The 14,138-nt window shown below is 40.4% G+C and overlaps 1 protein-coding gene across 2 annotated transcripts; it reads right to left on the bottom strand.

Annotated features, from left to right (window-relative positions):
- Positions 1–1,151: 1,151 nt before the first annotated feature.
- LOC139737142 (katanin p60 ATPase-containing subunit A1-like) lies at positions 1,152–10,569 on the bottom strand. 2 transcript variants are annotated; one of them, XM_071647820.1, is made up of 10 exons: positions 10,382–10,569; positions 9,603–9,787; positions 8,922–9,111; positions 8,142–8,263; positions 6,050–6,155; positions 4,788–4,946; positions 3,671–3,797; positions 2,805–2,939; positions 1,956–2,082; positions 1,152–1,460 (listed from the first exon to the last, which is right to left on the bottom strand). In XM_071647820.1, exons 1-10 carry the CDS (start codon positions 10,541–10,543, stop codon positions 1,262–1,264), a joined length of 1,512 nt encoding a protein of 503 aa, XP_071503921.1. In that variant the 5' UTR covers positions 10,544–10,569; the 3' UTR covers positions 1,152–1,261. The 2 variants fall into 2 exon arrangements, with proteins under 2 accessions (XP_071503921.1, XP_071503922.1); XM_071647821.1 differs by lacking the exon at positions 4,788–4,946 and adding an exon at positions 5,033–5,191.
- Between the last annotated feature and the right edge of the window lie 3,569 nt (positions 10,570–14,138).

Below are 14,138 nucleotides of genomic sequence, written 5' to 3' on the forward strand. Positions count from 1 at the left end.
AAAAGGCAAAAATACTTTCACACATACGCTTTATCAAACATGAAATTCTACTGAAAGTAAGTCGCCTTGACTACACATGAATGCACAATTATCTAAAATTTATGTAGAGGAGAAAGTGAATATAAAGTACACTCAGTGAGATTTGGTGATTTTATGCCATTGAGAATATGCCATATCAATCTCTTCAAAAAAACCCATGTTATCATTCTGTCTGTGGCATCTAAAAACCTTTCTTTACACAGCTCACTCGGCAAAATAGCTTCTTTTTTATATGGTGGGGGCATTGTAATGTTAGACAGCGTCTTTATGAAAGACTTGTATATTAACACCACCACTGGTATTCTGCAAGCACTTTTACGTCCACATCATCATCAATTTGATAGAAATATCCTCACTGTTTTTTCCCAAAGCAGTTGGCATTCTTTTGAAGGTATACTTATATATGTTCATTCATACGCTCATATACATATACATGCTCATTCTCTCTCCATTATGTAATAATGTACAGACTTATAACAGTCATTTATGGACAAAGACCTATGGTAATGTTTAATTATACAGCATGCTTAAGTATCAGGTTAGTCTATTCATGTCCCTTAGATAAACAACAGAAACAATATATATACAAAACTGAAACTGAACAGGACTTAGAAAACCACCATCTTGCCCACAGCAAGATAGTAAGATGGAGCTGAAGGTTGGTAAACTGTAGGTACTAATGTGGAAATGAACTTCACAACTCAATTTTTTTATATCTTGAAGACAATCATGACAATTAGAAATTCTGCCACATAAGATTGATAGTATTTGGGGATTTCATTCAACAAAGTCAATGTTATGGGAATCATTGCCACTGTTATTGGAACTTACACAAATAGATTTCTGACATTGTATCTGGCTGGTTTTAAAAAACAAACAAAATATAACAAAACATACAAATCAGAAAAGAAAAGGAAAATTATCATGGGAAGGAGAACACACATTGGATTACAGCAATGGCAGCCAACCATGCAATCTACCAAGGAAACTAAGTTCCTTCTCTCTATATATACCGTAAAAGCTGTTATTTTCGCGTACAGATATTTTCGCGAATGAGGAGGTCACAAGCATTTTCACGAGATGTTATTTTCGCAAATTGACACCAACGCTATCATAAATGCGCTATTAACCTAGTGTATGGCGACATTTTCGCATGCCATTTGCGGAATTCGCGAAAATAACAGCTTATACAACATATATTTTGGGCCACGTGCCAAATGATCTATGTCGAGCCAAACTCTGCCATCCACTTGTCGTATTTCTCCAAGTCCTCTTTGCCGACAGACTTGGAGACCTTCTGGAGGGCGGAGACAAAGTCCTCCTGGGTGCTGGGCTGGTTCAGCTCCTCCTTGGGGATGTTGCGGATCTCCTCGGGGCGCAGGCCCTGGATCCGCCGCCGCATCGCCATCATGGACGCATCCCTTGAGAGGAGGAGGAGGAGGAGGAGGATATCAAAATGTAAAGAATAGGTTGTCTTTCTCTCTCTCTCAAAGGAGAATGAAACCCAAATATATATGTGGACTGAGGGAATGAGGCAATATTAGTAGAACACATTGGCAAAATTTGAGGAATATCGGACAATCCATTCAAAAGTTTAGGTTCAGCTTTCGCTGGATAAGGAAATACACAAAAGGGGGGGGTGTGCTGTTTCAGTGAGCTTTCCTTTTTTTTGGGGGGGGATGAAGAAAGAGAATTAAGCAAATGCCCAAAGACTGCCAGGCATTTCATACATAAGCATATGTGCAAATAATCATTGTTCATGTGAACCTCAATTCTCCATCATTTTGTTGTTGTTCAAGTTTATGAAACTTCCACGGTCTGTTTGCATGATTTTGTACAGCTCCGTCAACATATATATGAAGAAGAGTTTTCCCTATGAAAATAAGACCAACACACAAACAAACAAGTTATCTTACCTGCAGACATTAGTGATATCTGCACCAGAGTACCCATCCATCTTCTCTGCAATCCCAGTGAGGTTAACATCATCTGCCAGCAGCACCTCTTTCAGATTGATGCGGAGCAGCTGCTCGCGCCCCTCAACTGCAGGGAGAGCCACAAGATGAGAGATATTCGACCATCAAATTGCGAATCCTTTCAGGTACCATGCTGTTCAACAGCAATTTGTTCTTTATGAGGACTTTGAACACATTATGGAGCAACGGGTATAACAGTTTTGTAGTTTGGATATCAGTTCAGTATGTTGCTGCTTTATAAATCTCTGCAGAACCAGCCATTTGGTGGCTGCTCTGATGACTGCGCATTCATGTTGTTACTGGCTAGGTTTACATTCTAGCAGGCAACATATTTCAAATTTGTTGTTGCTGCTTTATTGCCTTTGCTGTAGCTGACCGACTTTTGACTTTCAGCATATACCAGTAATCATTATCAAATAGAACTTATCAATAAAACATTACACCTGTTTAGGAGTAAGAAAAAAAAAACCAAAAACAAAAAAAGGATAGAAGAAGACTCATATATTTTGGTTCTACAGCTAAGAATCTACACATTGTACATAAATTTGCCCACAAGCTCTTAACAATTCTTTCACACTAAAGTAAGAGATTTTCTTTTCAAGTATTCTCTTCTACAACTGTAAGCCAAAGACAAAACACTCTTTTTCCTATCTTTGGAGAAGAATAAAGACATGAAGCTCACAACACTCTTGTAAAACATGTAACAGTTTTTGGAAGGTGCTCTCTGATAAACAGCATTCCATGCCTTCACAAATTCCTGCAGGAATGAGCCACGTAATACCAACTCACTCTCAGGCAGTGGGATGTAGATACGCTTCTCCAGACGTCTCCTCAAGGCCTCGTCGATGTCCCAAGGGAAGTTGGTGGCGGCGAGAACCATGACCATCTTGCTGCTGTCTTCCCCCGCCGTTGGGCCAGACACACCTTTTGCAAAAGAGAACATGGGTTCGGGTTAATGTTAGGGATGTCTGATGATATCTAGAGCAAGGTAATGCTAAACTTCAGTGACAGAAGCATGGGTATCTGTACTACTACCACAGTCACACCTTACTTTGTTACTTAGCACCTTATCTGTTGTCTTCAATATTGTAGGAGGAGGAGGAGGAGGAGGAGGAGGGGAGAAACACTACACACTGGAAATACTATTTGCAGACATGTGGACAGAGACATAAAAATAGTGACAAGACTTTTTTTTTATTGTACCAGCACTACCGTTCACTCCATGAAAATGGTATCAAAGATAGCATTGGTAAAGGAAGTATGTTATTTCTAATTTTTTCTCTTTCTTTGTGCAATTTCTTGCTTCTAAACACATTTAAGTCTTGGTCATATATGACAAGCATCCCATTGACTGTGTGGGACTGGGCAAAGTCTCTGTACAGAGACTCCATACATGCCTCAGAAAAATGTATAAGGATCTTGTAGAGAACTTGGAGACGGTCATTGTGTAAAGAAGCTGTACTGAATATTATTGATATTCTGAGAACTCAATTCATTTTCTTGTCCTACATTTTCTATCTCGTTCTTTCTGCTCATAATAACCAAAAGAATCAAATGAAGTTTGTATAACGTTTGCTTAGTTTCTCCTGAGGTGTATTTGCTATAAAGTTTGCTTATGCTGCAATGCTAAGAGAGACAGCAGATTACATTCTTACCATCCATTTGAATGAGGAGTTCTGACTTGACCCGCCTGCTGGCCTCGTGTTCAGACCCTGTTCCACGTTTGCTACAGATGGAGTCAATCTCATCAATGAAGATTGTGCTAGGTGCGTAGAATCGAGCCTGAGATCACAAGAGAACAGCACAAATGCATATTAAAACTCCCACACAAATAACTTTGAAAAGGTACCTTACCGTGAGTGACATAATGATGACACAATAGAATTTTTCTGCAGTGGACAACCATGATCGGCTTCTCATCACATTAACAATCCTCCTTTTCTTTCCTTTTCTTTTCTTTTCAGAACATTACTGCTTGCAGCCAAAAACGATCAATGCAGAGTGAGCTACGCATTAAGTCATGTAGTCAAGTACCAGTCAAACTAATTCATGATACAGTGCACTCCCATTATAACAAAATGCCTGGGACCGGCAGTTTTCTTTCGTTATAACCGAACAAATACAATATATAACAAAAACAAGGAAACCATGCATATACATGTATCATATTCTATTTGTTGAATACTCATCTTACACTGCGCAACTATGTGAAACGGGATGGTACACTGTACCTTTTAAATTTCATTTGGATATTACATTAAAGAGAGCATGAAATTGACGGAAACTGTGCGTGACACACGGAGCGGACACACCGTGATATGAAGCATTCGCCCATGCTTGTTCCGCTACGTATTTTCGAAAGCGATCCGCATTTCGTTATAACGGAGCACGTTTCTTTTGTTTTTCTTTGTCCCTGGGGCTCGGAAAAGACTTCGTTATAACGAAAATTTCGCTACAACCGTGTTCGTTATAAGCGAATTTTGTACCATAGACATTAATGGCGATAATTTTGGGACCAGAAATTTTACTCCGTTATAACGAAATTTCATCATAACCGTGTTCGTTGTAACGGGAGTGCACTGTACTGTTAGCAAGCATTGCAATGATTCCAATGATTCCACTGCGGAAATGATTATCCACATCACTTTAATTCACAATGTATGCTCCTCATATTTGGAGCAATTTGCCACTACACTTAAAGACAAACAAGCAGGTACAGACAATACAAAACACCAGTTGTTACCCTGCCATGGCCACTGCATTCCATCTTACCATCTCAAACAAGAGTCGCACAAGTTTCTCTGACTCGCCGTGATACTTTGACGTCAACGACGCCGAGCTGACGTTGAAGAACGTCGTCCCGCACTCCGTCGCAACCGCCTTGGCAAGCATGGTCTTGCCGGTTCCAGGCGGCCCGACCATCAACACCCCCTGAGAAAATCAAAGGAGTTAGGGGTTGCCCCCCAAAATCAAAATACCGTAGCATCAGTGAGATATTGAGGAAACGGGGAACATACCATTTCAAAGAGTAGTCGCACGAGCTTCTCGGACTCGCCGCGCCACTTGGAATTTAGAGTGGAGGAGGAGATGTTGAAAAAGGTTGTGCCGCACTCGGTGGCCACTGCCTTGGCCAGCAGCGTTTTCCCTGTGCCTGGCGGGCCCACCATCAACACCCCCTGCACCGAAGCAGTGATAATGTAAGAAAGGGGGGAAAAAGAAGGCCGGAGGTCTTTAAGGAAGGGGACAAGTGACTTCCCATTGCTTGTGTGTGTGTGTGTGTGTGTGTAAGGCAAGCTCTTGCAATTTACACATTTTTTTCCGCATTCAAATGCACACATGTTCAGTCATGAACAGATTTAAAATAACAAGCATGCAGCATGTAATTTAAACAGCTTTCCATGGTGACGGAATAGAGATAAAATATTGCCTTGCAGAAACATATAAAGACATCCCATGTAGACGGGGACAAACAATAAATTGCATTTGCACTAATGATACAACTACATTCTAAAATATTCTTTTATATCTGAAGAGAATATGAATGTTGCCACTGAACTTCAACACTGAACAACATATTCATGACAACTCTTAAATTCCACAAAACAGAACAAAACATAAAATACCACACACAGAAAAAAATATCATCAATCTACCTCACATCGCACTGCCCATATTTACAGAGCAGACTGGTTTCTCAGTCAGCTTGGAATTGACAGTGTATATTTCCGTAATTAGCATATTCATGTCTGCAAATGAAGTTTCAGTGAGCGAAGGGACCCCAAATGCACTGTAAAAGCTGTTATTTTCATGAGGATTTAATTTCCATAAATTCTGATGTTGGGCCACGAATTTAAAAACAGACGAAAATATCGACACCTGATAATTTATCTCATCGTGAAAAATAACATCTCCCACATATGTTTGTGACCTCTTCATTCGCGAAAATATCTGTACGTGACAAAAACAGCTTTTATAGTAATGGATGAGACAAGCTTTGGGTACAAGAATGTGTCACATTGCACTGTAGAGTGTACCTTCCATGGTCTCCTGATTCCTTTGAAGTAATCAGGCATCCAGAGTGGCAGCACCACCGCTTCTTCCAGTAGTCTCTTGGCCTCTGTCAGCCCAGCGATGTCATTCCTTGGGAAAGAAAACAGAAGGGGGTGGGGCATTTCATCAAGTGTTTCATCAGTGATCTAGATTTGCCCTAAAGCCAATCAGAAACAAGGATTTCAGTAGCTTAACCCTAACTAGGCCGGGGGGAGGGGGGCCTCCAAGGCCCTCCCCCCCCCGTTTCAAGCGATGTATCGATATCGCGAAAAGCTATCGCCTCAACGTCTCATGACTTTTTTCTTTCGAGTCTCCCGCATCTTTTGACACCAAATTTGCGATGCCCAGGCACGCAGTTCCGAAGTTGCGCATAAGAAACAATGAAAAACATAAAGTCGAAAAAACAAAGAAATACATAAGAAATTCAAAAAACAATAAAATACACAAGGAACTTTTCCTGACTGCACAATTTTTTTCTCTTACATTTGGTAAGGACACTAAAAAGAATATTTACACAAAAAATGTGCCTGTTTTGAGCTTTATTTAGTGATTTATTTGTCTGATTTCATGCATCATTATATATAAATTAGCATAATTTAGCATAAATGATAATTTTCTTAAAAATTAACTTCATAGTACTTTAGATTACGTCAGAGGCAGTATGCGTGCCAATTTTCGTCGCAATCGCGCTATCACCGGCCGAGATAGGGTTAAAACAGTTGCCAGTGATTGACAAGTTTCATGAAACGCTGCCCAGGTGAATTGGGTGAGAGGAGAAAAAGAAATACATGGAGAGGGAAAATAGAAGAGAGGGAAAAGTAGAGAGAGGGGAGGGAAGGGAGGGTGAGAGAGTGGATAAAGACAGAAGTCAAGAGACAGAAAGAAAGACAAGAGAGGGATGGAATTGAAAAAGAACAGAGAGGGAAAGAAAGTGTGATAGAGAAATTCTTAGTGTACTACTAATACCCTATAGGACTGGTATAATCCACATGCCTTAATTTGGCAGCCTACAAAGATAATGGGGCACCCTAGAAGGCCAACATGCAACAGATTAATGGGATCGTATACTGTATACGCCATATATTTCGCGAGTCTAAATTTTTGCGAATCGGGACTTCCCGACAATTTCGCAAGTGGTTAAATTCGCAATCGTGGAAACCTGTATTGAACGGAGAAGTGTACATGCGTACGTCACATTCATATCGGGATCAGAGTCAATATTTAATGTCTTTAATTTTGCGAATAGCACCTGACTCGCGAAATTTGTGAAAATAAAAACCTCGCGAAATATTTGGCGTATACAGCAGTTTTGTTGAGACCTAAGTTCAGGTTTCTAGTATTTTTTGGTGTGATAATGAGAAACTTCTTATGAAATATGAAAGAACATGTAATTCCAAGAGGAATTCCATGTTTATTTGAAGAAAATTGGTTTTGAAATGGCTGAGATATCCAAAATAGAGCAATTCGAATAAAGTGTGGGACCCACCTTTTATTGTGATCGCTTTGTTTTACTTTGTTTTTGGATGTCTCAGCCATTCCACAACCGATTTTCATCAAATAAACTTTGAAATCCTCTTAAAATGGTATGCTCTGTACTATTTCATAAGCAGTTTCTTGGTATCTCACAAAAAGTTAAAAGCCCAATCCTCATCTCTACAAATACTATACTATCCCTTTAATGCAAGGTCTGCATATTGCTGTGAAAATATGAGATTTGCTTGTGTAACTTGATCCATTGTTGAATACGAGAAATTGAATTTTATAGGTCAGACTGCACAAAGAAGTGCAGATTCTACAAGCAAGTCTCTTGTCTATCAACATCACTAAATAGCAATGATACATCACTGATGCTAAAAAACAAAAATTCTCTTTACGCGACAGTTCATCGTCTACGAGACTCAAAAATCACATTTCATAAGGCTAGGTCTGGTGCACAGCTCAATGGTTCAAAATATCACTGTGGACTACCTCCAATGTTCATCTATGGTAGAATTTTGTGTCCTTAGCATTTAATTATGTTTAGCCAGCAAATTAGAAAGAGAAAGTGAAGAAATTCCTGCTCAACAAATCCCTTACCAGTGGACGTTTGGATTCCTCTGCACAATGTCCCTCTCCAAGTTCTCCACGAGATCCTTGTCATATCCGACAGGGTCAAACTTTTTCTCATCACCTTCCTCTCCAGAGGGCGCTTTCTTATCCTGCATCAATATGAGAGAATACACACACAAAAAACAACAACAACAAAGAAACATGTCAGATCAATACTTAACTTAGGGAAAATAGTGCTTTTGTAATGTCCTAGTTCTGGTTTGTTTCACAATTCTCCAGTTTCCCCGCAGGGTGTTTTGGCTCTGATACTATCACTTTGATATTAGCTGTTTTCAATTATGAATAGGAGAATTATCCAGACTGGATATCACACTGTCAAACTGTTATGGAAAATCTTGCAATATCACAATGTAGTGAAGTTTATTCATGTAAACAAGCACCATACCTCATTTTCATATACCATTTAACCAAACTCTTCAGTTCATGAGTCCACTTATTTATTGCTTTTGTTTTTCGCAGCCATACAAGGCATTGCATGATGATGTGGAAAACAATACATTGAAAAAATTTCATTTTCGAACAAAACTTACGATATGACTCAACTAGTCTAGTCTATCTTGTCTACAAGCATTGCTACAAATTCTTCCTTTCTTATTGTCAAAAGACAACTTATGTATTCATGTCTCATAATTATCTATCCATCTCATATAAATCTGTGGTGTAATCTACCTACCAATACCTAACTTTCTCTATGTCTGTCTATCTACCAACTATTTATCCATTCATTAGTCAGCATGCATATCTCACCTTATCAGACTTTCCACCTCTCGCCCTGTCACTCCCTCCACGGCCACCGGCCTTAGCTCCACCAGAGCGACCATCACCACGGCGATCAGATGGGCCACGCCCACCACCTCCACCTCGGTTTGATGGTCTGCTGGGTTCACTGCGCCTGGGCGGTTCCTTTCGGGCGGGGCGCTGGTACTGCGGGGAGGGCCTGCGAAGAGGAGGGAAAGTAATCTTGAGGTTTCTACGCTAGTAATATATTCTTCTCGAATCTCAAACAAGTATCAACGTGGTTAATATCAGAAACCATCAACCCCCACTGACATGGACTATAGCGCATACTCATATGACATCAAAACAACCTCTATAACCCAATCAGTAATGCTCATAATGTAACTGATGAATCAGGATATACAAAATGACGTTGGAAATGCTTAGTCGAATCAGCAATTTCAGACCAGAGCAACAGAATGAAAAGTGACTGACACTCATTATTACTTTTTACGCAGCAAAGTTTGCAATTTTCCCCACCTCAGAGAAGAAATACAGTTCATTTTTGGTCACAGGATGCAATACTCAAGCATGTTGATATTTTTTTTTAACCTATGGGTGGACTGACAAATTCATGAAAAAAAGAGAAAAATACATGGTGTTGAAGCAGTTGCCTTTTTACCCTTTCATGATTCTTTTTTTTTTTCTGACCTGTGCTCAACAGGGGTTGGCGGCGGCCAGACATCAGGGTCCCTGGCAGGCTCGGCGTGGTGGCTGAAGGGGGCAGCACGGTTGTGGTTGGGCGCCGGCTCTCCCATCGGCTCCGACTTGAAACCACTGAGGGTCTTGCTGATGTCTTTGACATGCTCAAACTCCTGAGCAAGTTCTTGCCTCAGCTGCCAGGGAAAGTGTGCAGGAATACAGACAAAATGACATAACAGGGAGAAAAGTTGACCAAAGTCAGGGCATTATTCAGACACTTGCCCTAAAGCTCATAAGTGATTAAAACTTTGGGCAAGCAACTTGAATAAACATTTTCACCAGCAGGCTCAATTCTAACAAGATTTATTCTACAAAGATAACTGTAAAGATGAGGTGATAGACAAAAGGCATGAATCCCTTCTACTTCTGACAGCCTTTAATGACAAAAAAAAAAAAAAAAAAATCATTTTCCCCACCTTCTACCACAATCCATTAGTTCCACCTGAGTCAGCACATAATACAAAAATTGCAGCTTCATACCAACCCTAAGATGATGCTACAACTCAAAGATTGAAGAACTGTAAACTCTAGTTCACAGTAACTCTAAACCAGACAATCACATTTTTTTGACATAACACAGAGGTCTGTAGGTACTGTTTCTGCACTGTTAATTAGCATTATCATAAAAATATGATTGTCACGTGATCAAATTACTCCAGCTAGCAGTTTTGATAGCAGATCAATTTGTATCTTATTTTCCATCATAATGGTATTGACAGTTGACATACCGTCTGCCACTGGTGCTTGCGTGCAGGTTCATGCACCGACGACAGAAGTTTCTGGATCTGCTGCAGCACGCCTTGATAGTAGACCAGCGAGGTTTCATAGTTCCCAAGGAGGGCATACTCACGCCCCATCTTGGTGTTCTCACAAATTTCGTCCACACTCATGATGGCTGCTGGTTTACCTGCACATACACTATGCAGAGGATACCTGCAAAAATGAATAGGTCAAATTCTTGTTTGGCATTCCACTCTGTCTTGTACATTTGTCTTTTGTTGCTGATGTTGCTTGGTTAGTTTGTCTTTAAAGGACAAGTTCACCTTCATAAACATAAGAATTGAGAGAATGTAGCAATATTAGTAGAACACATCATTGAAAGTTTGAGGAAAATCAGACAATCCGTTCAAAAGTTATGAATTTTTGAAGTTTTTGTGCAGTACCCGCTGGATGAGAAGACTACTGCAGTGTATGAATAACTTAGATGTCACATGCGTACAACAATATAAGGAAAATATAAAGGGAATTTCACAAAATTCCATCTTTTGAAAAAAGTACACATTCCCCTGACTCGTTACCGACAAATGTTATGGGTAATATTATTCCCCCTGCCTTTAGAAAGAGGCAAGTCAAGTGCTCTTTTATTATGCGAAAAAAGTGAAAATATGTTGAATTTCTTTTACATTTTCTTTATATTGTTGTACGCATATGACTCACAAGCTGTAGTAGTCTCCTCATCCAGCGGTTCCAACACAAAAATTAAAAAAATTCATAACTTTTGCATCGATTGTCCAATTTTCCTCAAACTTTCACTGATGTGTTTTACTAATATTGTTGCATTTTCTCAATCCTTATGTTTATGAAGGTGAACTTGTCCTTTAAGGCCAAGACATCTGACCTCACACCTGGCAATTGCATACAACCATTACCCAGTCAAAAATATAAGTGGATTTTCTGCAACTAACTCAAAAAAATATATAGATCAATCTAGTTTAATAAAAACTAAAAATTCTGGATTTTAGATGGATTTTTGGAGGTGACTAGCTATGCCTATGGCTCTATGCCATGGTACTTTCCTGCTGTGAACGACTGTGCCAGTATGTGAAATGGTGTGATATGCATGTGTTGTGACAGTGGAATTTGCTGGCTTGTGATAAGCCGGCCAAAAACTGAGGGTTTTATTTAATTTACTAGAGACTGACTGAGTCGTACTAGCTAGTTAATAGTACTCGTAATGCGAGTCGTATTCGTAAATGATGAGTACAGTGGTGGGGATGGGGCCTAGGCCTGGGCTAGCCCGGGAGACCGCGCCGCCAGGCGCGGTCCTGGCAGCTTCCCCGCAGTTTCGCTTATGTGAGCTCCCCTATTGCCACATGCGGCGACTTCACAAATAAACAATAACTAAATTTCGATAATGAACACAGTAACAATCAAAATTGAAGTATAGATTACTTCATTGGCTTGGATCTTCTCACCAATTCATCTGGAAACTGCAAAATTTTCCACATTTTTTAGGAGTAAGCGACCTGCCCTAGTGAGGAGAGCCTTGCTGCCATTTTTAACGTGTATCCATTTGCACGCATCTACGCATGCGTAAATAATTACGTCATCGGTAGGGAAGCTCAAGGATATGAATAATGCATAATTACTCAGTGCATAATTACAAGGTGAAATGAATATGCATCAAACAGTTCATTTTCAATGTTTGCAATACTGTAGTACAGTACTGTATCATTTTGTATACAATTACACGGCTGGCTTAGTTACAACTACTAACAGTCTAGTTTATATAGAATTGTGATTTGAATCACAGCATCATGGATGCCATCTTCAGTGAGATAGAGGAAGAGGTGGGGTTTCAGTTTTTCCTTGTTTTTTTTTTTCCCCATCGGCCGCATCGTCGATGTACATAATACTAGTAACATTCTAAATGAATATTCATGAACTCAGTGTGAAGACCTAATTGATGTGCATGATCAAGACATTATTATTATTTTGTAAGCGATTCAAGCAGCATTACTGGAACACATTTCTTCGGCGTATTAAGGGTACGGAAAAAAAAATGCCAGCAGCATGTTGTTGTTGTTATTTTTTTTTTTTTTTTGGCGTGTATCATTCATTTATGAATATTTACGTCTGTAGCAAGTAATACGTAGCCTTTTGTCAAGGCCCTCTCGCTGTATGGTGTGGAGAGCCAGCCGAGTGGGGTAGTGCTGTGCGCTCGGATGGACTAGCTTCGCTCGTCCATTCGCTCTTCCGTTACAGCGAGAGGGCCTTGACAAAAGGCTAGCAATACAGTTCAAGTATTCTGTGCGCTTGTGCAAGTGATTGTGAATTCTGTGAATATCGGTGAGCTGCTTATAAGAATTAAGACATCATTTTGTGCATCACAAGCAATGAAATGCATCAAACAGTCGCCGATGATAGTCATTTAGGTTTCATCGACCCATGTAAGTATTCCTAGTAGTTTCTGTTGAAAAATTAAGGAAATATAGCGCCGCAAAGGCACCCGTTTGTTCAACATGAAGATCTTGAAGTTGAATGGGAGCACGGCGCGGCTGTCGCAGTTAGGCCTGGGCTAGCTAGGCTATATCACGAGCATAGGCGCCGGAAGTGGGGGGGCAGGGGGGGCGGCCGCCCCCCCAATCCAAAAAGTGGGGGGGCAAAACACATTTTTGCCCCCCCAAAAAAAAAATAATAATAATAATAAAAATGAATGAATAAACAAATAAAATAAAATAAATATGTATATATATGAATAAAAGGGAAAAAATATGGCTACAAACGGCAGCTTTTTACTGTAAAATGTCAAAATTTTCAAGCTCGCTCGCTTCGCTCGCTCGCATCCAGCAGTTGAGCCCGGTGCGCCTCCCCCTTAATTTCTAAAGCGAAAAACATAGCTACGACGGCAGTTGTTGGACTCTAGAATGTCAAAATTTTCAAGCTCGCTCGCATTGAATCATTATGCCATTCTCCTAATGTTGCTGACAGTAATTGCCAGTAGTTGCGCCCGATGCCCCCACCCCTTGATTTCCAAAGCGAAAGATAAGATATAGCTACAAACGGGAGTTTTGGGACTGTAAAATGTCAAAATTTTCAAGCTCGCTCGCTTCGCTCGCTCGCATTGAATCGTTATGCCACTCTCCTAATGTTGCTGCCAGTAATTGCCAGCAGTTGCGCCCGATGCCCCCCTTAATTTCCAAAGCGAAAGGTATAGAACAAACGGGAGTTTTTGGACTGTAACATGTCAAAATTTTCAAGCTCGCTCGCTTCGCTCGCTCGCATTGAATCGTTATGCCACTCTCCTAACGTTGCTGCCAGTAATTGCCAGCAGTTGCGCCCGATGCCCCCCCCTTAATTTCCAAAGCGAAAGATATAGCTACAAACGGGAGTTTTTGGACTGTATAACATGTCAAAAGTTTCAAACTCGCTCGCTTCGCTCGCTCGCATTGAATCGTTATGCCACTCTCCTAACGTTACTGCCAGTAATTGCCAGTAGTTGCGCCCGATGCCCCCCCCCCTTAATTTCCAAAGCAAAAGATATAGCTACAAACGGGAGTTTTTGGACTGTAAAATGTCAAAATTCTCAAGCTCGCTCGCATTGAATCGTTATGCCATTCTCCTAATGTTGCTGCCAGTAATTGCCAGCAGTTGCGCCCGATGCGCCGCCCCATTAATTTCCAAAGTGAAAGATATACTGTAGCTACAAACCCCTTTTTGGGACTGTAGAATGTCAACATTTTCAAGCTTGCTCGCTTCGCTCGC

This window comes from Diadema antillarum, unplaced genomic scaffold, assembly GCF_040938485.1.
Source record: "Diadema antillarum isolate AM-2024a unplaced genomic scaffold, OU_Dant_1.0 seq00000682_RagTag, whole genome shotgun sequence".
Lineage (NCBI taxonomy): Eukaryota > Metazoa > Echinodermata > Echinoidea > Diadematoida > Diadematidae > Diadema > Diadema antillarum.